At 34.2% G+C, this 24717-nt stretch overlaps 1 protein-coding gene across 1 annotated transcript; it reads left to right on the top strand.

The window, feature by feature from the left end:
* The first annotated feature begins 679 nt into the window (after positions 1-679).
* On the top strand, positions 680-18707 carry LOC137811558 (mannosyl-oligosaccharide glucosidase GCS1). The gene is made up of 22 exons (XM_068613344.2): positions 680-1097; positions 1186-1259; positions 4463-4714; positions 5294-5468; positions 5822-5908; positions 6008-6076; positions 6539-6635; positions 12290-12372; positions 12543-12650; positions 14826-14947; positions 15065-15172; positions 15261-15334; positions 15868-15993; positions 16085-16151; positions 16301-16451; positions 16585-16635; positions 17034-17090; positions 17211-17360; positions 17721-17812; positions 17916-18025; positions 18099-18162; positions 18248-18707. The coding sequence occupies exons 1-22, from the start codon at positions 948-950 to the stop codon at positions 18390-18392; spliced, it is 2412 nt and encodes an 803-aa protein (XP_068469445.1). The 5' UTR covers positions 680-947; the 3' UTR covers positions 18393-18707.
* Positions 18708-24717: the final 6010 nt, after the last annotated feature.

Genomic DNA, 24717 nt, shown 5'->3' with positions numbered 1-24717 from the left:
GATTTGAATAAGATTAGTGTGTCCCAAAAGGTTAAGAAATAAAATAACTTGACTTAAATTTAAAAAATAGTAAATTGTCTACATGTAAATATTACCATTCAATTACAAATGAATATTTATACTAAATTTAATGATTTTCACAATAATTATTTTAAAACTTATATAAATAGTTAATTTTATTGATTAATTATGTAAATAATTTTATACTTAAAATGCATATAAATTAAATTCTTAAAAACAGCTTAAATTGTTGTTTTTATAATGAAGTGCTTAAACTTACGAAAATTTCCTTTCTGTAAGAGTCAAACTCCACATAGAAGATATTGTTAGTATTAACGTAAAATTTATTTGAGATTAAAAATAATGACTATGCTATGACCCAATCATAAATAACTTTTGGTATGCTTTTTAAGAAAGTTATTGAAGGCTAGACATATAATTCAATCTCTATAATTTATTATAATTTTTTATTTGGTTCTTATATATGAAATATTATTAAATAATTTAATGTTAACAATTAATATTTGTACATTCGCTGTTAATCCTTTATTTTTTTTTCTTTTTTAATCCGTATAAATAATTTCTTTTTTAATTTAGTGTTTATATATAATATTTTTTTAATTAATTTAATTTTCTATATAACATGAATCTACTCACATCGCTTCTATTTTTAGACACCAATATAATATTTCCAAAATTAAATTGTATATTCAACTATTATTTCAAAAGTAACAAACTTAGATACACACAATATTATTTATTACGTGGCGCATCCTCAGCCTATTTTTCTTTTTCATTTTAATTATTTTAAGTTGCAAAAACAAAAATGGCGTTTCATTTGTAGTTTTTTTTCCGTTGTAGGTCAAGTCTCGTTTTCTTCCTTCTCCGAACTGCTCCATTACTTTGAAGTGAAAGTTGAATCGCCACACAGAAAAAGTTCAATTCCAATGTTGAAGATCAAAATTGTGCTCGGTATCGTCGTGTTTCTGAATTTGAACCATGCCAAATCAGCTGCAGAAGAGCGTCTCGCTGAAGAACACCGTCTTCCTCGTGTTGTCACGCCGCTTCCTGCGCCTAAGATAACCGACCTTCCTCAGGTGAGCTTTCAATTTCCTTTGGTCTTTTTTGAGAGTTCGATGGTTTTGGCTTACGTGAAGAAAGAAAAATGACTTGGTTGAGTGACAGTTTCAAGGAGAGCACAAGGAGAGTTTGTATTGGGGAACTTATCGTCCTCAAGTCTATCTAGGAGTTCGTGCCAGGTTCATTTTTTTAAACTCTATCTATATAGCGTAGCGACAAACACAATTTCGGACAGAGAGAGATACGGACACACGGATATAAAGATACGTATAATTTTTAAAATGTAGAACATGAGACACAAATTTATATATTATATGATTATAAATTATATAAATTGACAATAAATATTTATGTGTATTTTCATATTTTTTTGGAAATAGGAAAATGTTTTTTATGATTAGTTCAAAAGAATTTGTTTCTTATTTTTATAATTATAATAAAAATTTATATAATAAATTTGAGTTCTTAGAAAATTATTGTATTTATCCTTTTTAAAATTGTGTTAAAACTGTGCTATAATTGCCAGAAATCCAACAAATATTTTTTTGAATTAAACATTTCACCGATAAATATCGTACGAGTGTCGATATCGATATGTATGTCCGACATTGACACGTTATTTAAGAAAAATATCTGAGTCTCATAGATCTAAACACAACTATTTTTTATTTTAGTAGAGAAATGATGCTTTCACAATCTTAAAAGTTGAATATAATTCTTGATGCGGTAGATTTAAATATAAATATATAATAAAAAGTGATCCTGCCGGTTGACCAGGACGCAAGAACCTTGCCTCGTCAAATCTGGATCGACTCTACGCCGTGTTAGCTTCGGTCCTTCGCCTTGATTCACCTCAAGAACCTGCAAAAGACAGAACGGCGCCGCTGCGGCCGATCACGCTCCGACGCCCAAGTCAGCGACTGAACCACCAAAATACTAAGAGAAAACTAAGAACAGGAACCGTGCAAAATTCTCTCTCAGCGTACTCATGTTCTTCGCAAGCGTAAAAGAAGTATTCTAAAACGCGCGTACCTCAGAAGTTCGTTAGAATCTCTTATATACCTATGCACTTTCTCTCTCCTGACAGTTACACATCTGGACACGTGGCTCGTATCCAGCTGTACACATGTCACCATCTGGAGCATCCTTGACTTGGGCACCACTTCTTACTCTTCAAGCTTTTCGGCTAAGTTACTTATGCAGGAAGCAACTCAGCGCATAACTGCCTTAGAGCGTGATCTCTTCTGCGTGGCGAGTACGGGTGCCTTCATACACACCTTCCCTGTGGTCTCGCCGGCCGCCTTCATGATCTACTTCACCTGCTTCATCGTGCATGCTCGGGTAATCTGTTCCTCGACCTCAACCTTTGGCTAGCTAGGGAATGACCATCTGACGACTTCATCCTCTGCTTCGAAAGCCTGGAACAAACCTCCCTGATCCTTCGGCGATATCCTTCTTTCGGCGATCTCTAATCACTTGGTCGTCTGGGTTCACATCCGGCGACTTCATCTCAAACCTGGTGACCGCCGGTTTAGGTATGCTAGAGATCGGAGCACGCCAACTTAATAACTGGCGACTACACAAGCCCCCCGACTTCCTTCCCTTCTGCCAGCCAGGTACCCCGTTCAACACGCCTATATAATAGCTTGCTGCCACGTCATCACTTCCGACCACCTGAGCGGTACAAAAAGTATAATTATAATTAAATAATATAAAAAATAATAATTATATTAAGAATTGTATAAAAATTATGGATTGTAAATATACTATTATCTTTTAATAATTAAAGAATAAAGTTTAACGTAATATTATTTGTTGTAAAAGGGAGTGTGAAAAAAATTAGAGTGACAAGTATCTTTGTGCATAATTAAAATGAGTATTTTAATTATATTTATTAATTCAAACACGTTGGTTTCTGTGTCTAGTAAAAAGTATACTTTTAAAAATAAAAATAATAGTATACGGATAAAAATTGAGAAAGTTTTTTAGTCGGAGGATGAACACTTTTTTTTAGATCGACTGCATAATTATATATTTTATCAAATAGAAAATTGATTTTAATTTAATAAAAGATAAGATTGTTTAAATAAAAATGACAAACATGATTCTTTTATTGATGATATATATTTAATAAAATATAGAATTGTTTATTTAAAAATAATTATAAAAAATTGTATTCTCTTTAATAGATATGTAATTATTAAAAATATTAGAATGTTTTTGTTCCTGACGGTTGAGGACCGGTCGGAACAGTTTTATTCATTTAAATTTTTTAATAAAATTATTTTTAATAATGAAACTACAAAAATTGAAACCTTTTGTTATAATTGATTTTATATTTTAAATTAATTAATTACTTGGATTAAATAAAAAACGTTTAATATTGATAACTTTGTCGAACTAATTAATTTGATAATTTTATTAATTACATATGTTATTTTGACAATATTAATTACATATGTTACTTTGATAACTTTGTCAACCAAATACTTTTAAAAGCTTTAAAGGCTAGCCCCGTGTGCTTGTTTTAGATATGACTGATTTTGAAGAAAATTTTTATGGTTAAAAACATTTAGTTTAAGAAAATCTAATATGTTTAATTTTTCCTTTTTTGCAAATATTTAAAAATAAAATAAGAAAGTGGTGTTGCTGAATCTAACAAAAGTTTAATTTAGTTGCAATCTACGCTAGAGAGAAAAAATGAAAAAAAATAAAATTATTCATTTTACTTTTTATAGTTACAATATTTTCCGTCTTAGTTTCAATATTTAAAAACATCTTCTATTAATATCTATTCATTTTTTTAATCCTTTTAGTTTCTGCAATAAGAAATAGAAATGATTAAATCTTTAACATAATTTGTATAAAGACTAAAAAATTAAAAATAATATGCGTATTCACTAAAAGAAAAAACTTTAAATAGATATAAAAGATGATTTTTTTTACAATAAAATCAAAAGAGTAATTAGTTTTTTACTTTTTAAACCAGACATACCTTTGTTTTTCTAGTTTATTCTCAACAATTAATCATTTTAAATATAATACTAAATGTGTTACAAACAATTTCACATTATTTATTTTGAAGTTTTGCTATAAAATATTTTTTTTTAAACAATTCAAATTACTTTCATCTAATATATTCAATAACAAAATAATATTTTCATGATTATAATATATAAAATAATCAAAAGTAAATATATATTTTTTCACATGTAATTCAGTCACAAAATATACTGAATATGTATTGCGTAAATTTGATTGATTTATGTCATTAAACTGCATCATACAGAAAGTAATCAACATATGACTCAGCAAGCAAACATTCTCACTTTGATTTTGTTTTTTTTGGGGACTTTTGGTTGTGGTGGTGATTGTATTTCAGGACTCCAAAATCTTTGATTGCTGGATTAATGTGGATTGTTGTGAAGGATAGCAAATATCACTTGCGGCATGTTTGCAAACATGAGGATGGCCTCAGTACTTATGGTTGGACTAAGCACAATGGACGAGATTTTGGCCATCAGCTGCTGGTTGACCAGGGCATCATCTTCACTACTGCCTTTTTAAAATCAAAAGAGGAAGGCAGTGGCTATGGAGGGGATTGGACTGTTCGAATTACTGTGCAAGCTCATAAGTGGGTGATGTTATCAACTTCATATCACTTTTAAGCATTGATACAACACAGTTTTATTCTTAGTTTTTTTTTGAGAAAAATGCACGCGAAAGCAACATACATAATCATGAATCAACTGCAGAAAATAAACAACACAAGATTTAACTTCGGTCGCCAACTGCAATCTACATCTACATGAGCAACTATTAAGTTTTCATTTGTATCTTATTGTACACCAATTACAACTACAATGATATTTTTAAATAGAAATTATAAAGGGAACACTGATTAAGCTCATTTACTAAATATGGTATCTAATCAGTCCAACCCAATTGGTCATGACTTCATACCCAACAGTTTTTTCTTATATCTAGTAGATAATGGTTCTTCTATATTGAAGTAGACAATTCTCACCTTACTCTATGGTATCTCAGTCTATTTTAGCTTTAATTGTTTTACCATTAGAGCATCTATATTATTTAGTTTCATATCTGAGATCTTCTATTTTTGTGTGTGTTGAAAATCTGCACGTCTCTGCATCTTAGTATTGCTCTATTAGCGACTTTACGTATTGTCTTTGTTCTTGTTGTCCAACTTCAGGTCCAAGTGGAATGAGGAATTTGGAAGAGGTGCTCAGCTTTTTTTCTATATGGCAGACGAAGGTGCTAATGCTCTAAATTTAAGTAGAGAAAACATGAACATTCTTGAGGATTCTTCTCTGGTATCTGGCTCTCGAGCGGACATTGGAAACTGGCAGCTACATCTAAAATCAATGGTAATGCTTGCATGGAAATAGTGCATGGTTGAAAATTATTTTTTCTGCTACGAGTACTGTATTCTTTGGAGTTTATGGTTAATTAATCATGTAGTCATACTACACTCCTTAAAGAAGAGTGCATAATATTTGTTTCTTTTTCAACAGCTCAAGAATACGACAAACCTACTAATCTACACATTTTAAAGCAAAATATGTAACATTACCCAGATCAAAATTTCCAGACCTCCTTTTCTTGCCTTAATAAACTCATTCAAACGATTTCCTCTCTTGCCCGAAGTTGATTACCTGTAATTTAATTTATGCCTGGTAATAACCGGTTATTCTCTTCCACATGTTTTTTTCTCTCTTAGGATGATTTGGAGCTGCATTATTCTGGATTTCGCACTCCTCATTTTCACAATTTGTCTGATCTTGTTGAGGAAAATCTTTCATCACAGGCATTTTATCTAATATGTAATTTTCATGTAATGTTTGGCAAGAGGTTGTCGATTCTTGTTCTTGCCTTGATATATCCACTTTTGTGCATGTCTTAGTAGATAAGAAAGAATGCTCGACCACTGCTATCTGACTCATCGGATGATTCTCCAAATGTGTTAGTTTTTCAGGTAATATATATACAATTTACTCTCAATGGAAGCTTATCAGGCAAGAAAAGAAAAGTATCTGTCGAAAGATTTGAACTTTTTTTATTGTTGAATTCTTCTCTGGAATAACTATTTCCATGATGAGAAGATAGAATCTGAGTATGATTACAGATGCCCAAAACTTGAGATCCTAGTCTCTCCTCAACTTGCAAATTTGTCAAAAACGAACTCCTTTTCCTTCCAACATTCTATTTATATCAGTATAACTTCATAACTAACTAGCAACTAATTCTCCTTGTTCCAAAGTCTCACTAACAGAGGCAAACCCACAAGAATTTGGCCTAACTCTATTTCCCCCACTGCATAGTGTCATAATTGACTAGTACATCCCTTCCAACATTATCTCTTCAACTATTATTAAAAGCATCTTTCCTAATGGTTTTTCTATCATATGCACTTCTCATTCTTTCATTCATGCTACAGGTTATTGGTGGATTTTCTTTCACAACAGATATTATATTTATCTCTGGAACTGATTCAGAAAGTTCAAGAGTGGAAGAGCGTGTCAGTAGTCTTTCAGGTTTTATTCCACTTCTCTAGAGTGTTTATCCAAAATATGCTTAAGCATATGTAATTTGAATTTCAATGAGTTAGTTTCTTTATGTTTTAAATTATTCTTTAGATAAAGAGAAAGATACTAGGTTAATTTCTAGATTTAGGAAGTTACGATTAAGATAGTGTTAGTATTTTATTGTTTACTTTATATATAGAGTCTATGAATAAAATATGGTTGAAGCTCCTCCAATTAACACATCTCTTGTTCTTCTAAAATATATTTTCTAAATAAATAAAAAACCCAACAAAATTGGTATCGAGCTATCTTCCAAGGGATCTTTGTGAATGAACCCACCCATAGTTTCCTAAACACGAACCTAATATTGTTAGGAGAATACTGAAGGTTTCTGTTTGACGGTAAACATTATCATCTCTGGGCTGTTAGAATGAAAGACTATCTTGATGCTAGCAATCTATGGGAAACTGTTGGAGGCGTGAATGAAATTCCAATCCTATAAGATAATCAACGACAGCTCAAATAAAAATCCATAAAGAGAGGAAGTAGAAAATGTAACAAATAAGAGCAATATTTTGTTGTCCACTTGATGATCATAATAATGACTTTCAAAACACACAATTAGAGTTTTTGCAAGAGGATGATGGAAATGAAAAGGTGAAAGGAATGCAAGCACTAAACTTGATCCGAGAGTAACTTGATCCGAGAGTTTGAGAAGCAAAGAATCAAGGAATTAGAAAAAAATTAATACTCTAACAAACTTCTTGGCATATTATGCAATGTAAGGCTCCTTGATACTGATTTTTCAGATGATAAAATTGTTCAAAAATATTATAGTCACAATTGTTCCCCTAGGAAACTTAAGGAATTTATTAGGCATTACTCTAGAATAGTTGTTGAATACACCAACAAAGAAGGATTATGAGACAAGAAATATATGTAGAGGGAACTATCCAAGCTAAGTGTGAGACTAACTCAAAACACAAGAAGGGAGGGTTAAGTTGTGTTTTAAAATATTTTTGAAACTTTTTCATAATGTATCGTCTTAAGATACACAATCAGACGATAGTTTATACTTGACAATAAATCTACCAAGTAGTTTTCTTAAAGATATCATCTAGTGAGATACTCAAACAAGTAAATTTTTAACAAACACACTGTTCCGGCCGGTTGACCTAGGTCGTCTTTACGAGTGGCTTGTACTCACGAGCTAGAGCACCTTCGTTCTCTCTTGTATATGAGTACCTGAAAAAGAAGAACAAAAGGGCGCCCTCGCGGCCGTTTGCACTCCGACGCTCAAGTCCGCCAGCGAGAAACATCAAAGGTGACGTACTCTCGTATCGGAGCATTTGAACGAATGCTCTGAAGGTGGTCAAAAACTGTACTGAAGGACTGAAACTGTGTTGCCCTAATTGCCTTGTGCTCACAGCTGGGTGCGCCGTCAAGAACAACTAGGGTTTAGTGCTCTATGTAATTATGAGAGCGTACCTCTACAAATTCTGTTAAGGTTACCTTTATAGCTAGGTTTCTTCTCTCTCCAGGCCGTTATGCTTTTGGATGCGTGGCTCGCATCCAGCCTTGCACGTGTCGCCATCTGGGCTGGGATAGCAGGTAGCACCCAGCCCTACACGTGTCGTCATCTGAGCTAAGGCAACTTGAGCGTCATTTCTCCATCGCTCCCAACCCTACACATGTCATCATCTAGATTGGGGCAACTCAAACGTCATTCTTTGTGTAGCAACCAACCGCACAACTAAGTCTTCAACTCAAGGGGCAACCTAGCACGTAATGCGCTGTGAAACACCACCCGACAAGGCGAGTATCGGATGCAACAAGGTGCATCATCTCTATGATATCGCTCGTCGCGAATGGCACCCTCCTTACTGCTACGCCATGCATGTTCTAGCTGGAGAAACCTTGCCACCAATGAATGTCCACTTTGGGAATCCTGTCGCTGATGTGCAAGGTGTTTCCCCCAACCCACTCGACTTTCAGGCCCCAAGCTGGTGCCACCATCGTCTTACTGAACTTACACGCTTGGAATTACCCTTCTGAGCCTTCGACAGCCTTAACTAAGTTCGCTAGGAGACCCGACGACGTGCTCCTTGTGGCAGTGTGTAAACCACCCGATCTCCTAGCATTCTCATACGGCGACTGCGACGCAACTCTGGTGACCGTCGGTTACGCATACCGGCGATCGGAGAACGCCAATCCACCGATCGGCGACTATGCCCACTTCCGAGCCATTCATCTTTTCTAGCCTACGTGTTCCATTGAGCACGCCCCACTCGAGCACGTGCAAGACACGTCATCACGCCTGATGACCTGGTCGGTACACAACCCATGGGCTTCCCTTATCTGGAGTGCAATGTATAATCTTATGGCCACTTGGGCTCTAACTTGAGCGCTGTATCTCTCGCGCCATCATACTCCGTGGGTGCCCCTTTGACTCGATCATTCATTATGTGCGGAGGGTCCCACAGTGCCGCCACCCAACTTTAGGGCGATGTCTACACTCGGCGACGTCTTACTCGGCGACGTCTTACTTCTGCGCGATGCTTCTCTTGGGCGATGGGCTATGATCCATCTTGGCGGTGACACATCTCGGTGATAACCGATTATTTATACTGTAGAACGCCGCTTTTACATACGGCGACTACGTTGACTTCTTGACCACCTACCTTTCTCTTGTCCACGTCATCACACCCGATGACCTGGTCGGTACACACACTATCTAAAAATTTTCAAGTTTGTTTTTTTCAACGCAACCACTCCCGACTAACCTAACGAGTTTTAAAAAGATAGAAATAATCTAAGAGATCACAAATTTTTTGCTCACTAGATAGAGAGATAGCGTTTTATGACAAATAGAAAGTTAATCACTTTACTAGTTTGTTATTTGATCATGAACCATATTCCAGTTAAGCATATATATGTTATGGTTTGATGATTATATAGGTTGTGTGACAAACTTTTAGAAGGCAATTAAGATGTTAGATTATTTCTTATGTTTTGATTGTTAGGGAAACCCTATGTCTATCTAGGGTGATAAGGATTATATTTTTCAAAAATCCAATCTATATTCAATCCAAACCCAATAAAATGGATTAGATTTAAAATCCAGAATTATTTTAACTAGATCAAATTGATTTATATTTTTCTAATATAATTTAACTTAAATTAAACTTATATTAAATTCACTTGGTCAATTAGATTAAATTCGATGTGGAATCGACCTAATTGACCTGACGTGGGATCAACCCAACTCAGCTTAACACGATCTTGACCTGATGTGTACTCGATGTATTGATTGAACACGAGCCCAACTTGACTTGGTCTGACCTAGCCCAGAGTGTCTCAATTTCACCTAATCCTGATTTGACTTGGACTTGGTTGGACCCTGCTCGATTTAGGGCTGACCTAACCTAATCTCGATTGGACTCAATCCTACTCGGGCTCAACACAACTCTACTAAACATGGGGCTAGTCTGACTCAACATGCTAAACGTGGGATCAACCGAACTCAGCTTGAAATGGCCTTAACTAGATGTGGACTAAATGTCTTGGCCCGTACAAGCCATGCTCAGTCCATCTCATTCCCACCTAGGCCTCACTCTACTTGGACCCAACCAAACCCAACTAGACTCAACCAAACTAGACTTGGCCTGACTTGGGCTAGCTCAACTTGGTTGACTGTGGGTCCATGTCAATTGGGATTGACCTGAGGTGGAATCTGCCCAACTTTGTTTAACATGACCCTCGACTTGATGTAGGCCCAAAGTCTAGGCCCAACTCGACTTGCGCAAACCTGAACCAGTCTGTCTTGACTCAAAACGACCCAACTCGACTTGGCCAGACTTGATTCGATCTATCTTGGTCCTACTTAAACTCAACAAACCTGTATCTGGCCGAACTTGACTTGGCATGTGATGGCAAATTTCATGAAGGTCTTCTTGAATCATGTAAGAAATGGTGCGGAAGCTATGGATGTGTGTGTGCAAGATCCTCCTAAGAGTGCTGTTGATCTTGAAGGTGCATGATGTGTATGATCATTGGGAGGTTCGGCCAGCCCAAGGAAAGGTGAAGGATGTGAAGTTTAGAGTCTAGAGTTCTAGGGAGAAGCAAAGCTTGGCACAAAAGGGCAGCATAACTTTACTCACAATAAACTTAAAAATACAAGGTGTAGGCTCCTCTTTTTATAGGCTAAAGAGGACCATAATGCAACCCTAATGCTAATCAAAATGAAATGCAAATTTACATCACATGGAGCACATGGCCATGTGGAGAATCCTTCTAGAAAGTGACCAAATATTTAGCAAATCTAGGTCAAGTCTCATGGAATCAAGTTTATGCTATTTACACCACAACTAATACTAAGCTACCCCTAATGGGCCTTCATGTAGCATAAACAAATCTGCATGGATTCGCTTGGCCATGGGCTTAGCAATTTGGTCCTAGACGCTCCTTTCATTGGCCTAGACGCTCTCCACCTTGAGTTAGACGCTCCTCCCCTTTGGCCTAGACGCTCCTCCCTTAGCCCTAGACGCTCTTGGTTTGGCTTTGGATGCTCATGTCTTGGCTTTTGTCTTTCTTGTGAAGTTGTGCTTGGCCCTCTTCCATCAGCATGGGTCTAGCCCAAATCAACTGAACATGGCCCTACCTCGACTTGGCTAAACATGGTTTTGGCCTGGTTCAACTCAACTTGGGTCAAGGCTAACTCGGCTTGACCTAGGTCCAGGTAGAATCGGCTTGAGCTTGGTTTGGGTTGACTTGGCGTGTCTTAACCTGGGCTTGGCCCAGCTCTACTCGATTTGGGTCTGTGTCAATTAAGATTGACCTGGATTGGGCCGACAATACTCGACCTGGGTTCGAGTCAACCTAGACCTGAGCTGAACTGGTTTGACTAGGACCCGACCTAGTCTTGATTGGGTTAGGCCCGACCTTCTTAATCGGACTAGGAACGACCTAGACCTAGCCTAACTAAGTTGAACGTGGGTTGACCCTTACTCAGATGGATCTGGACATGTCTTAGCTCGATTAAATGTGGGTTCGGGCTGACTCAACTCAATCTGGATCTGGATTGACTCTGCACAACTTATGCCCAAGCCGACTAAACTCGACTTGGGCTTGTGTTGACCTGGATGGACTTTGACCTTGATGACTCGGCCCAACTTTCACGAGCCTAACCCGATGCTAGCTTGTTTGGGTTTGACTGGACCTAACATTTCATAACTTAAAATTACCTAGACGCACCTTGATTTTGGATTTTTAAAATCCAAAATTTTATTCAATCCCATTAAATAGATTGAATTTAAAATCCAAAACTATAGATTTAAATTTGAGATAAATCCATTTCAATATATTTAAAATAATATAGATTTGGATAATTATATATTGAATTTCCCAATTTGAATTTTTTAATCATCCATACCTACGCCTTACCCTAAACCCAAATAATATCTATAACTTGTTCAGATTCAGTGAGTTTATTTCTGTTGTTCAACAGCTCTTGGTTTATCTCAGGATTCTTTTACATTAAACATTATGCATATAAAGTGAACGGGACTACTTTTTACTGAATTTCTAGAATATTTTGTTCTGATTAACATTAGTTTGCGAAATGCTAAGTCTATGTATAAATGTTGTTTTGTTCTCGATGTTAGGAACCTCACTGTCTAATCAACTGAAATATAAAGAACAAGCATTTGATGAAAAGTTTGACAAAATATTCAACTTAGAAGAGAAGGTATAATACGCTTATTGCCCTTTGACTTTTTTTATTATCTCTCGTATTGAATTATCTATAATTCTTGTTTCGTCTTTTGATGCGCTATGAATAAGTTAAATTTAATTAAGTAAATTCGTTTAGAAGTTTATTTTAGAAATGAATTCCTTATTTTAGTAGTGGATTTTCAGGTGGATTCAGAATCCATATCTGTTGGTAAGGCAGCTGTAGGAAACTTATTAGGTGGCATCGGCTACTTTTATGGTCAGTCAAAAATTGCTGCTTCAAGAATCGTCAATGTAAGTTTCTTTAGTAGTTTATTCCGTTATTTATAGTTTTTATGGAAGATTTTGCCTATGCCACCCCTTAACAACATATAACTTGACATAAATACTATCGTAATGTTTCATGGCTTTAATTACCTCCTTTGTAAGATTACAGATGAGAGAAAAAGTGCAACATTGCACCCTATGTGACACAGATTTGAAATTTTACCGGAATTTTAGGGAGAATCGGTAAATATCCCAGGTTCCTCTAATGTGTTATGGTCAATTCTAATTCTAGGAATTAACATAAGGGATGTTAAAATGGGTTTCAACCTGTAAGCTAATTAGGTTTATCACGGGGTTGAGTCGGATCGGGTTGTAAAAAATATAATTTTTTTAAATGTAGGGCAAATTAAATCCAGCCAATTTAACATGCACCTTAAACGTGTTCGAGTTGGATTAGAGGTGGTACAACAACTCTTCATAGTTTTCATAATTTTTTACTATAATCATTTACTACATTTAGTTATGTAGGTTTACACTTTGGTTTTTTAAGATTAAAAAATATTTGGATCCTTAATTTATTTCTCCAATTATATAAGTTAACAATTTTTTTTTATTATCTTTATAATATCATTTTCTAATTGTGATTAATGTTTAGTTAAATAAGTGAACACCCTACTACTAGAAACAAGGAAATTGAGTACTACAATAAATATAAATATATAAAATAATTTGAAAGAACAAAATATGTCTAAATGAGTCAACCCACTTAACTCACTAACTTATGGTGGGTCAAGTTGGGTTATAAAATTTCTGACTCACCAAAAAGTGAGTCGAAATAAGTTGACTCATATTTAGTTCAATTCGTGATGAGTCAACTTAAATAAGAGGAGTTGACTAATTTTGACACTTCTACATTAAAAAAAAAATGAAAGAACATTTATGAAAGAGAAAATCTTATGGAAGAAACGGTTATGGAAGAATTATTTGATTGTATTGAGGGAAATAAAAAAATATTTACAAAATATGAAAATAACATATGTATCAGGTAGTTAATCGGCTACTTTTAACTACTAACTGACCAAGTAATTGTAACACACCCCACACCATACATTTTATTTCATATAAATGCTCCTCATTGGAAACATTTCTTACCTCAAGAATGAATGAAGGCATTTCTGCTCCAAATCGTAATAGAACTCCCAGTTGCATTCTCCAGAAGTTCATTTTCGACTTGACCAACACTTTAGTAATTGCTTCTCCTTTCCTTTTAATAGTCATTATGTCTAATCAAAAGTTCTTTTTTAGCAAAAGCTCTCTCAATTTTATAGGGTAAACTAGTTGAAATTATAGCATTTTTAACATGTTTTATAGCTAGGAAACATGAAATACATTGTGGACCTCAGAATGATCAAGAAGTTGTAGTTTATAAGCTACTGCACCAATACAATCAACAATTTTGTAGGGACCAAAGAATTTGGGATCCAACTTAGCATTGTTTTTGTGAGCCACAAAAACTTGCCTGGATGTAGTTTCACATAGTTGAAATAAATAAATGAAATGTATTTTGGTGATATTTTACAAATGTGATTATAGTTAAGTAAGGAAAAAAATAATAGATAATAAAAACAAAAAATAATGAGTGATTAAAACTGTACAAATCAAATCAAATAACTAATAAATTTGTTCTAATAAATAGATAATGAAATCTGCATTTAATTACGGATTTAATTACGGAATAATTCTTCTGATTATGCAACCCTCTCCGTCAAGCTGGTGAAGGTATATCTATCATTTCCAGTTTGCAAGTAAGATCTTTGAACTGTTTTGTGGGAAATCCCTTAATAAACATATCTACCAATTGGAATCTTGAAGAGATGTACTCAGTGACTATAAGACCATTATTCAACTTCTCCTTAATAAGATGTCGATTTATCTCTAAGTGCTTTCTTTAATCATGTTGAACTCGATTGTGTGCAATACTGATAAGCCAAACCAATATAGGAGCTTCATATTTTAATTTGCCTTTGTTTGCCATATATTACAAATAAACTTCTCATCCCAACACGTGGTTTATCTATTCTTTAATTAATTACTGTCAGTGACTTCAGTTTTCTTTTCTCCACCATTCAATTTCATTTCTTTGTACCGTTTAATTAGCTTTAGAACTCGGGCAGATATGCAGTGGATTGTTTCTCTTTTCAGCTTCGAGAGCATGTTAATTATATATCATATTGGCCTGCTGAGCTTTACACAGCTGTACCATGTCGACCTTCCTTTCCGAGAGGATTTTTATGGGATGAAGGTTTTCATCAACTTATAATCTGGTTAGTGTCTCTTGTTTGAAATTCAGTTTAAGTTCATATCTGCGTTTTCTTGACTGCACAAACAAATAATCTGTGATATGTAAATATGCTTTATTTGATCTTGTGCACATTAACCAGGCGTTGGGATATCCATATTTCACTGGATATCATTGGACACTGGTTAGATTTGATGAATGCTGATGGATGGATACCTCGTGAACAAATTCTCGGAGATGAAGCACTGAGGTGAAGTTCAAAACATTTAGTTCAAATTATTGCTGTAAATTTAAGTTTGTAGGTGGTTCGAATGAGTTTAGATTTTCTTCACTTGCAGTCGGGTCCCTGAGGAATATGTTCCTCAGCATCCTACAGATGCAAATCCTCCAACTCTGTTTTTAGCATTAAGCGGTATACGTTTATGTTCCTTTTCTATTTTCGCTTTTTCTGCTGTCCATTTTGTAGTTATAACAATCTCTGTTTCTTTCAAGAAAAAAGTTTTTATTTCAAAAAGAAGGCTACATATATGTTTCCACCATTGAGTTCGAGCTAGCATCAGTTAGGCTTGGTTTTGTTGTGTGTTCATTTTTCTGTTTCCTTCAGCTCGAGAAATGATAATATACAGATTAGTTTTTCAACTTCAAACTTTCGAGCTAGGTTAGCTAAAGAGAGCCCTAGGTGTTTTGTGAGTAATAACTTTAAGGGACCATTTGACAATTTATATTATTATCAATTAATATTACTTTAGGTCGGAAATATGGTTAACAGTAAGTAGTTGATGATGTTGATGCTGCTGAAAAGTGGAAACTTTTTTATGCTTTATAAATCATATGCAGCACGAAGATTTAATAGAAGTATGTGAAAGTTATAGCTCCTATTTACACAGTTCGTAACACTGGGAACAAGAATTCTTTTAATTTATTTCTGTAAGTGGTTTTTTGTAGATATGATAAATGGCTTGAAGAATAATGAGTTTACTGCAATGGATAAAACTGACATCTCTGTATTCCTGGAGCGTGCCTTTGTTCGATTAGAAGCATGGTTCCAATGGTTCCATACAACTCAATCAGGTCTGCTCTATAATGCACGTGTGGTCTGATTCTGTGCTGGAAATAGATCGTTTCTTTCTGAACTCCCATCCCCTTTTATTGTTATTATCAGGGAAACAGATGAGCAGCTACTATTGGCATGGACGGGACAATAGCACTATATATGAATTAAATCCCAAGGTTCTACATTCATTTTTTTTGGCTCTGTACTTCTGTATAGATAGCTCAGCAGATTAACTTGACCAAAACAACTACTGCCATGCTTCAAATAGAAGCATTTCTTAATGAAGACACATGAACATGACAAACATTATTTCTGGCATTTCCTGACACTGTCCTCTGGATTTGATGATTATCCACGTGCTTCACACCCAACTGCAGACGAACGCCATGTGGATCTTAGATGCTGGATACTACTTGCAGCACACTGTTTGCATTCCATTGAAGAGTTATTGGATAAGGACACTAAACCTGGCATGGTATAAATTTGAAAAATAAATTCAGCAATATTGTACTAATGCTATGTGAATTTTAGATATCAAGTAGTGTAGATGTACGCTGCAGAAAGTTAAATCACCTAAATTAATTGATATATTGAATGAAATGATGCAGAATTATGGTTCCACTTCTCAATTGCTATCAGATGTCGAGTTACTGAACCAGGTGTTTTACCTTTGCTCCCTCTCTCCCTTCTTCAGAGTTGTTCAATTCTTTGTTGTTTGTAAATGATGCAGTAGTTGAATATGAGCAAATAGAGGGAAGATAAAGAGGAGAGAGAACAGTGTATACTTCTATAGAATAACTACAATTAGAAATAACCTCGAAAAGAAAAGTTATTTTAGTTACTTATTAGTTTTTCTACAAAAGTGCAAGATCAAGTGTTCCAATTTGATGAACAAGGCTTTGCCTGACTTTTTCTGTACAATATGGATAATGTAAATAAGTCTTATCGAAAGGGAACTATGGAATTGATTTGCATAAAATGTTTGGCTAGTGACACTGCAATCAATTGTGCTAACATAATTGTGTCCATGCCTATGTTGTGATTGATGACCATGCAGATGCATTTTGATGATGCATATGGAGCTTATTTTGATTTTGGGAATCATACAGAAAAGGTAAACTGTCTAGTTGTTTACATTCAGTATTAGTATACATACTGTTGCAAGATTAACAATGCATGGATCTTGTTAATAACTGGAAAATTGAGATATTCTTGACGTGCTTAACCATATTAGGTTCAACTTAAATGGAAAGATGTGGAGATAGGACACAACCATACTGATCGCCAACTTGTCAGAGATGTTTTAGAGAGGCCTGTTTTGAGATTGGTTCCTCACATTGGTTATGTTAGCCTATTCCCTTTCATGGGGAAGATCATTCCATCTGTAAGTAACGAGCTTATCATCAATGTCATGAAGTTTTTATTCCAAGAATTTTGAAGTTATGCCTTGCTTGACTGACTTCATAATTAGATGCATATTTTATTATGTGTTGAGTGTGAAGCCAGAACAATTGGGTTGGACTGACTAAACACCATGTTTTAGTGAGTGAATTTAATTATTGTATCTCTATAATCTCTATTTAAGAGATTTTTATACTTGTAATAAAATTGTAACAGAATGAAAACCTAATTAGTTGCTGGTGAACGTAGGTTGTAAATTGGAGATCGAACCACGTTAAATCCTGTGTTGTTTATTTTCTGCAGTTAATTGTGTTTTTCTCATAATTATCATCATCTCATTCAGGGATCATGGATTCTGGAAAAGCAGCTTGAACTCATTTCAAATCACAGCCTCTTTTGGACTGACTATGGACTACGATCGCTTGCCAGGACAAGGTCTACAAGTTACGCCCAAAATGCATCTTTAATGGATTTAGTTGAGTGATAATATTCAGCATATGTTGATTATAGTGAACCAAAAGCTAGTTCTTTTTCACAGCTCCTTGTATATGAAATTCAACTCGGATTCTGAGGGCCCATACTGGAGAGGTCAAATTTGGATAAACATAAATTACAGAATTCTTTCAGCGCTCCACCATTACTCCAAAGGTAATATGAACAGGCCTAGGCAAAATATCTGCAAATATTTCACTTCATTCATTCCTTTTTCTGAATTTTGTAGAGAATGGACCATATCAGGACAGAGCCAAAGCTATCTACAAAGAATTGAGAAGCAATTTAATTAGGTATTGTCTGATTTCGTTTGGTACCATTGTAATCTTGTTTAAAGCTATCGGTTGGTTTTCAAAACTGATTTCCATCTTACTGCAGAAATATAGTACGCAATTATCAAGAGACTGGATTTTTATGGGAACAGTATGATCAGAATAGTGGTGAGGGAAAAGGGTCGCATCCATTTACTGGCTGGACATCTCTTGTTGTATTAATCATGGCGGAAGAATATGGCAGAGTTTAGGTTAACCACAATGCTATCATACTGCAACAAAGCATTTGGTGATGAAATTTTGAAAGTACAAAAATTCATGGGTCTACATAGAGACTAATCTTTCTTATTAGTTATTTTTATCTGTGGAACAAAAAATATCATACTTTTTTTTGTTACTTTTGAGGAAGTTTCTATCATTTTGGTTTAGATAAGTTTGTGGACCTATGAAGCTCGAACATTCCTTTTAAATGGTGTGTCGGTATCGGACCGACACTCATATGATGTCTGTAAGACACGTATCCGTAAAGTGTTCAATTCAAAAAGTATTTGTTAGATTTCTGTCAATTCTAATACAGTTCTAACACAATTTTAAAAAGGAAAAATACATTAATTTTCTAAAAATTTAAACTTTATTGTATAAATTATTATTATAATTATAAAAATAAGAAACAAATTATTGTGAACCATTCATGAAAAACATCTTTTTCTCCAAAAAATAATCTGAAACATACTTGTGCACATAAATCTTTATTGTCAATTTATATAGTTCATAATTATATAATATATAGATTCGTGTTCTTGTGTTCTACATTTTAGAGATTTTACGTATCTTCGTGTCTGTGTCGTATCAGTATCCGTGTGTCAGTGTCTGTACTACATAGTTGTGAATACGTCTTCTTTAACATTTGTTTCTTTTTTTCTATGACCAAAATAATTTGTTACGGTATAATCATTATATTGTAGTAATGTTTTTAATTTTGAATAATATGATACCGCTCATACATTTCTAATTTTCATTTTTTTTTAAATTTTATATTTGAATATCATATTTTTGTTATAAAACATTTTAAATTCTTTATAAAAATAAATTATACTCTAAAATTTTTCTATCCAAGCATATTATCAAGCTTTCTCTTAACAAATATTATGAACTGTAATTCTTCTTTAAATCTACCATTTTTTTGGTTATTTATATGTTTGTATCCTTGTGACAATTAATATGTATATTTGTTTCTCTATTTTCTTGAAACTTTGAGTTTTTACATTATCTGAAAGAAGAATTTGGAATAGATTTTATAATATTTTAGGAAATTTATTTCGTTATAAATTTGATCGTGAAGTGTCATGGAATAAATAGTTCAAAATAATTAATTTTTTTTCTGAACTACACATTTTCAAGGTATTTAAGAATCTTTATCACGAATTATATTTATCTATAATCCAATTTTTTTAATATATTTAAGACGACATTGTTCCAAAAGTGTAAGGTTTTTAAATGATTATTATTACATTCTAATAGGGAGGTGCAGTAAGTAACTATGGGTGACAAACATGAAGATAATCTCGGAAATAAGTTCAACTGGGTCAGGTTATATATTCAATGTTCATAAATTCAAATATAAAGTATAAGCTATAAATGTCCTCTAACGAAGCATTATTTATATAAGAATTTACATACTACGATGAATAAGTTTGGATGATTGGATAGCAATGACTAGACCACAATCTTATTGCAACTTTACCCACAATAATAAATGATTAACAATATAAGTTAAAAAAGGATTAACATTATTTAATAAGAGTATACATGTACAAAATGATTTCGGTAGACATGGTAAATTGAAATAATTCGATGGTGTCTCAAATCAGTTGGTGGTTGGGTCATTAAAGAAAAAAATAGTAATTGGCTATTTCATATATAAACATACAAGAATGACATTATATCAATTGACAATAACATATTCCATATTTTTTATGGTCATCCACTTATATGTACCTACCTGCAAATTAAAGAAAATAAATTAAAAATGAGTTTTTTTAAATATTCATATCATTCATCACCTCTAAACAAATCAACATATTATTGCCATCATTGTCTAAGTTATTTAAGCAAGTTCATATGCACAACAACACATGACTCAATAATGTATGGATGAAACCCTATAGAAAATTGATCTAGCAAAATGATTGATTTAGTTTTAGGAGTGCCTTTGATGAATCCCTTGCTAGATTTCTGATGTGAGTAGATTTTAGAATTGCACCTTTTTATGGGTTGCAATTTATTTATGATTTTTTATTTTAAGCAGAATATGTTGAGAAACCCAAAAGAGATTATCATTGGACACGAATTTAACCAAGTGGTTAAGTAAATATAAAAGTTTACTTATAGAGGACAAAGAGAAAACACAATTATATGGTGTTGATGATGAATATGTGCGAAATTAAAGAGCATATAAGGGGAAGAAAGAAGATGGAAACAAAATAGAAAATGATGAACACAAGAACATAAAGGAATGAAAAAGTAAAAATATGAAAGGAAAGAAAAGCTTAGAAAGAAGAAGGTATGGTCACGCCACTTGGAGGGGGAGGAAACTCAAAGATGAGTGGTGAAGAGCCGCCACTTGAAGTGTAGAGCACTCAAGATAAGACCCAAATTCTAGGAGACTCAATTCACTAAACACTTTGACAAAGTTTATTTTCTATTCAAAATTCAATGTGTCAATACATGAACCAAGACACCCTTTATATAGGAAGGAATGACTTGGAGAGCAAGAGTGAGAGAGGGGTAAAATTGGGATAGGAGAGGGGTGACCAAGGGTTTGACTCTAGGTCAATGTTGCCTCCTTAGGCTTGGTTTCTAGAAACTAGGTTAAAAACCGTAATCCTAGGTGCATTGTCCTGAGAAGTTGGTTTTGGCACAAGCCCAAAATATACTAAGTGCACCCTAAACTTATTCTTCTATTTGGACCCCCAAAGTGAGTCTAATTTATTTACATAAACTTGTCTTTTAAAAAGACCAGAAGAAAGAACATTTGATGCTCTGGCCTATGTCCAATTCTTCTTCTGCTGAGGTCCTTTTGAAGTTTGGTGGGGCCTTGTTTTGGATGCTGAGATGACTGACTAAATGATGAAGTTTCTGTTGTGTCCTTGGTTTTCTCATTGTCTAGTTGGGTTGTATCAATTTCCAAGTAGAAGAACTACCATGTTGTGAATGTAGGGCATCAACATACTCAAAATAAGATGGGATTGACTTAGTTGATCTTGCAAATTTAGTAGGATGACCTTTTTCTACACCTTTTTTTTTACCTTCTGTTGTGGTGCACACAAAAATGTCATATATTTGGATATACACTTTCGTGTAACTTATTCTTGATGTTAACATTACTAGTAATGTTAATTTAAAGCGATTCAAGATTACATCAAACTCTTTTTGGATTGACAACTCTATTGAACATTCATCGCATGAAATATCTTAAAAGCTTAATTTTCTCCATGTGACATGCGTTGATTGTAGTGGTATGCTACTTGCGCCAATGGAAGTCAATTCACAAGCATAAAGAAGACCATGAGTACATCCACAATGAGCTTTATCTAACACACAATATTTAACTCGATCATTCTCTTTCGCAGTATATTGTAAAGAAAATTTAGACACAATCCAAACAATGTTTTGTACACTGTCACATTAAAGACATGACTCATCACATGAATACTCTTTTAAAATTAATATTTAATTACATTATGTTGCAAGATAATCATCTCATTCATAGAATCTTAAAAAAAAGCATAAGTCTCCCATGGAGGTCTAAAGCATCCTCTTTAGACTCCAATGTGTAGCCTCAACCCTACAAAGGAAAACAAAGACATGCAACAAATATACACACTTGTTACTTGTTGTGTTGCCTATGTAAATCACCCTATTCGTCCATGCCTTAACAACTTTTTCTTTATGTGTAATTAATCAATACCATTTACATATTCAACAAATATAGGTCTTGGAGAACAAACAACTTCTAATGCATGGACATATTGTTGAAATGCTTCTACATGATCACAACTCACAAAAAAATCCCCAATCTTCCATCACTTGATCCATGCCTCTCTTGGATGTACTAACAATTTGATATGATTCCAATAGCAAAGTATAGATGATTCTTTGACATTTTATGGAATCAACTTGAGTTGGAGAAAGAATAGACACTTTTAATAGAAATGGATCAATGTTCTATGTTTCAAGTGTTGGGTCTATTAGTGTCTAAGTTCAAGAGGGGAGGGGTGAATTGAACATATAATTTTTTTGCAAATGCAAACAGTTTTCAGTATATCAGAGGAAAAAGAACAGATTGTTTTTAAACGAAACAGATTGATTCTTCAGAATAGTCTAACGCAATTTGAACTTGTTCAGATTAAAATTGCAATCAACAGAGAGGTATAACAGAATCAAATTGGTTAAATTTTACCAGTTTGAAGAATACAGATTATGCCAAGAAAACAATCAAGTTCATTCAACACAAGGTTTCAAAGGAAATGAATCTTTGTCAGGATTTAATGAATAAGACTATTTGTCCTTAAATCCATGAAAACCTCATATACAAATACTGTGTTAGTGATTAGAGAACTTTAACAAATCAGGAAGAACAGTTTTTATTAAACCCAGAATTAACAGATTTGATTTCAAATGAACAGATTTCGTTCTTGACAGAATTAAGCAAAAACTATAAACGAGTGCAGGAATGAGAAGAAAAGTACAGGCAAGCTTTTATACTGGTTCACTCATAAAGAGCTACATCCAGTTTCACCTTACTCCAAGGTGGAATCCACTAAAAAACAGTATCAATCACTTACAAACACAACAGTTCTTGAACACTACAAGAACAATACAACCAATGCTGAAAAACCCTATTTCAGCACACCTTGCACTCCAAGAAACCCTATCAAGGAGTGACTAACACTTACACCTTTGCAAACCAGAATAAAGGAAAGATAACACCTGAAAAGAAGATGCAAGAACTCAAAACCAGTAGTTCAATTTGCTGCAGAACTGCACCAGCACCTTCACCAAGATCAAAGTTTTCCTAAAACAAGCACACTTGAAAATCCCTTTGGAAAACCTTTCAAAAACTCTTTTCAATCCTTCTTCTCACATAGAAAGTGTTTAATCTCTGTCAAAACCGTGATTGCTCAGCATCCTTTCATGTGAGAGAAGCTTTTCTTTATATAGAAAACAGTTTCTAACTACTTTTCAAAAGATAGTTGAAAAACTGTTATGAAAACAACAGATTCAGTTTAAACTAAACAGATTTATTTTTAGGAAAACTGTCAACTCAGCTAACAGAAATAACTGACTGAATTGTACCTTTGGTGCCCTAACTAACTTTCGAAAAACCTTTCAGCAAACAAAAAATAAACCTATTCTTTTACAGAGAAACAAATTTATTTTTGTGCAATATCCTGATTTTTGGAGAAAACTCTAGAAAGCTTTTGGAAAAACTTTTAACCACTTCAAGTGCTTGATCTAGGCTTGGTTAGGCATCTAGGATAGGTCATGTAGCAAAAGGCAACCTTACACATACACAAGCCTAAATACAAGATCATCTAAACCCATTACAAACTTCAAAGCAAACTAGTTATTTTCTACATCAAACACACTAAAGCTAGGTAGAGAAGAAGCTTCATCCATCTTCAACATCAAGAACTCACCAAAACTTGCACCAAACACCAAACTCACATGGAAGACCCATTTCTTGTCAATTGAACCGATTAAAAGGTGCACAAATGTAAATGAACCGAAAAGAATGCTTCAAAACTGAATTGAACTGAACAAATCAATAAGAAATGAAGAAGAATCAAATGGAACAAGCCAAGGAGAAGATGAACCGAAGCATATTAAGAAATAAGCTAAAATACCAAATGAAAATGCTAGAAAAGGAACCTAAGACATGTTTTAGCTTCATATGAACATGGAGATGAAATGAAAAAGATGAAGAAGAGAGGAACTTATGAGAATGAAGAGCTTGGTTGATGGTCACGCCACTTGAAGTGTGAAGGCTTCAAGATAAGTGAGCAATGCCGCCACTTGAGAGAACCAAGGCACTCAAGATGAGACAAGGAAGAGGAGAAGACAAGTTCTCACACACTCTATCACCAATTTGGGAGAGTTTTGCTATATCAATTCTCAAATCTAAATTTTACAAGAGCCCACACCTCTATTTATAGTGTGAGGGTGCTGAAAAATAGGTGGGAAAATTCAAATGAAACTCATTTGAAATTCCCACAAAAAACAAGTCACATGGGAGGTGTGACCTTTTTCTACTATGACACCTCCTAAAAACTACACCTACACCTACTCTCCTAAGTCACATGGACAATGTGACTTTATTTTACATATTCACACTCCTTTATTTAATATCCACACCTCCTACAACTATACAAGAGTAATTCAAATGATGCTCTTTTATTTAATGCTTGGCCTTGCTCCTTATGGGATGGACTTGGGCTTTTTGGGCTTTGGCCTTCTTGGGCTTGGGCTTTGGGCTTGGGCCTCATCTTTTGAAAAGACTAATAAGAAGAACTT

This window comes from Phaseolus vulgaris, chromosome 2, assembly GCF_051622355.1.
Source record: "Phaseolus vulgaris cultivar YP4 chromosome 2, ASM5162235v1, whole genome shotgun sequence".
NCBI lineage: Eukaryota > Viridiplantae > Streptophyta > Magnoliopsida > Fabales > Fabaceae > Phaseolus > Phaseolus vulgaris.
Note: the sequence above shows the minus strand (reverse complement) of the source record. Positions and strands in the feature narration are given on the sequence as shown.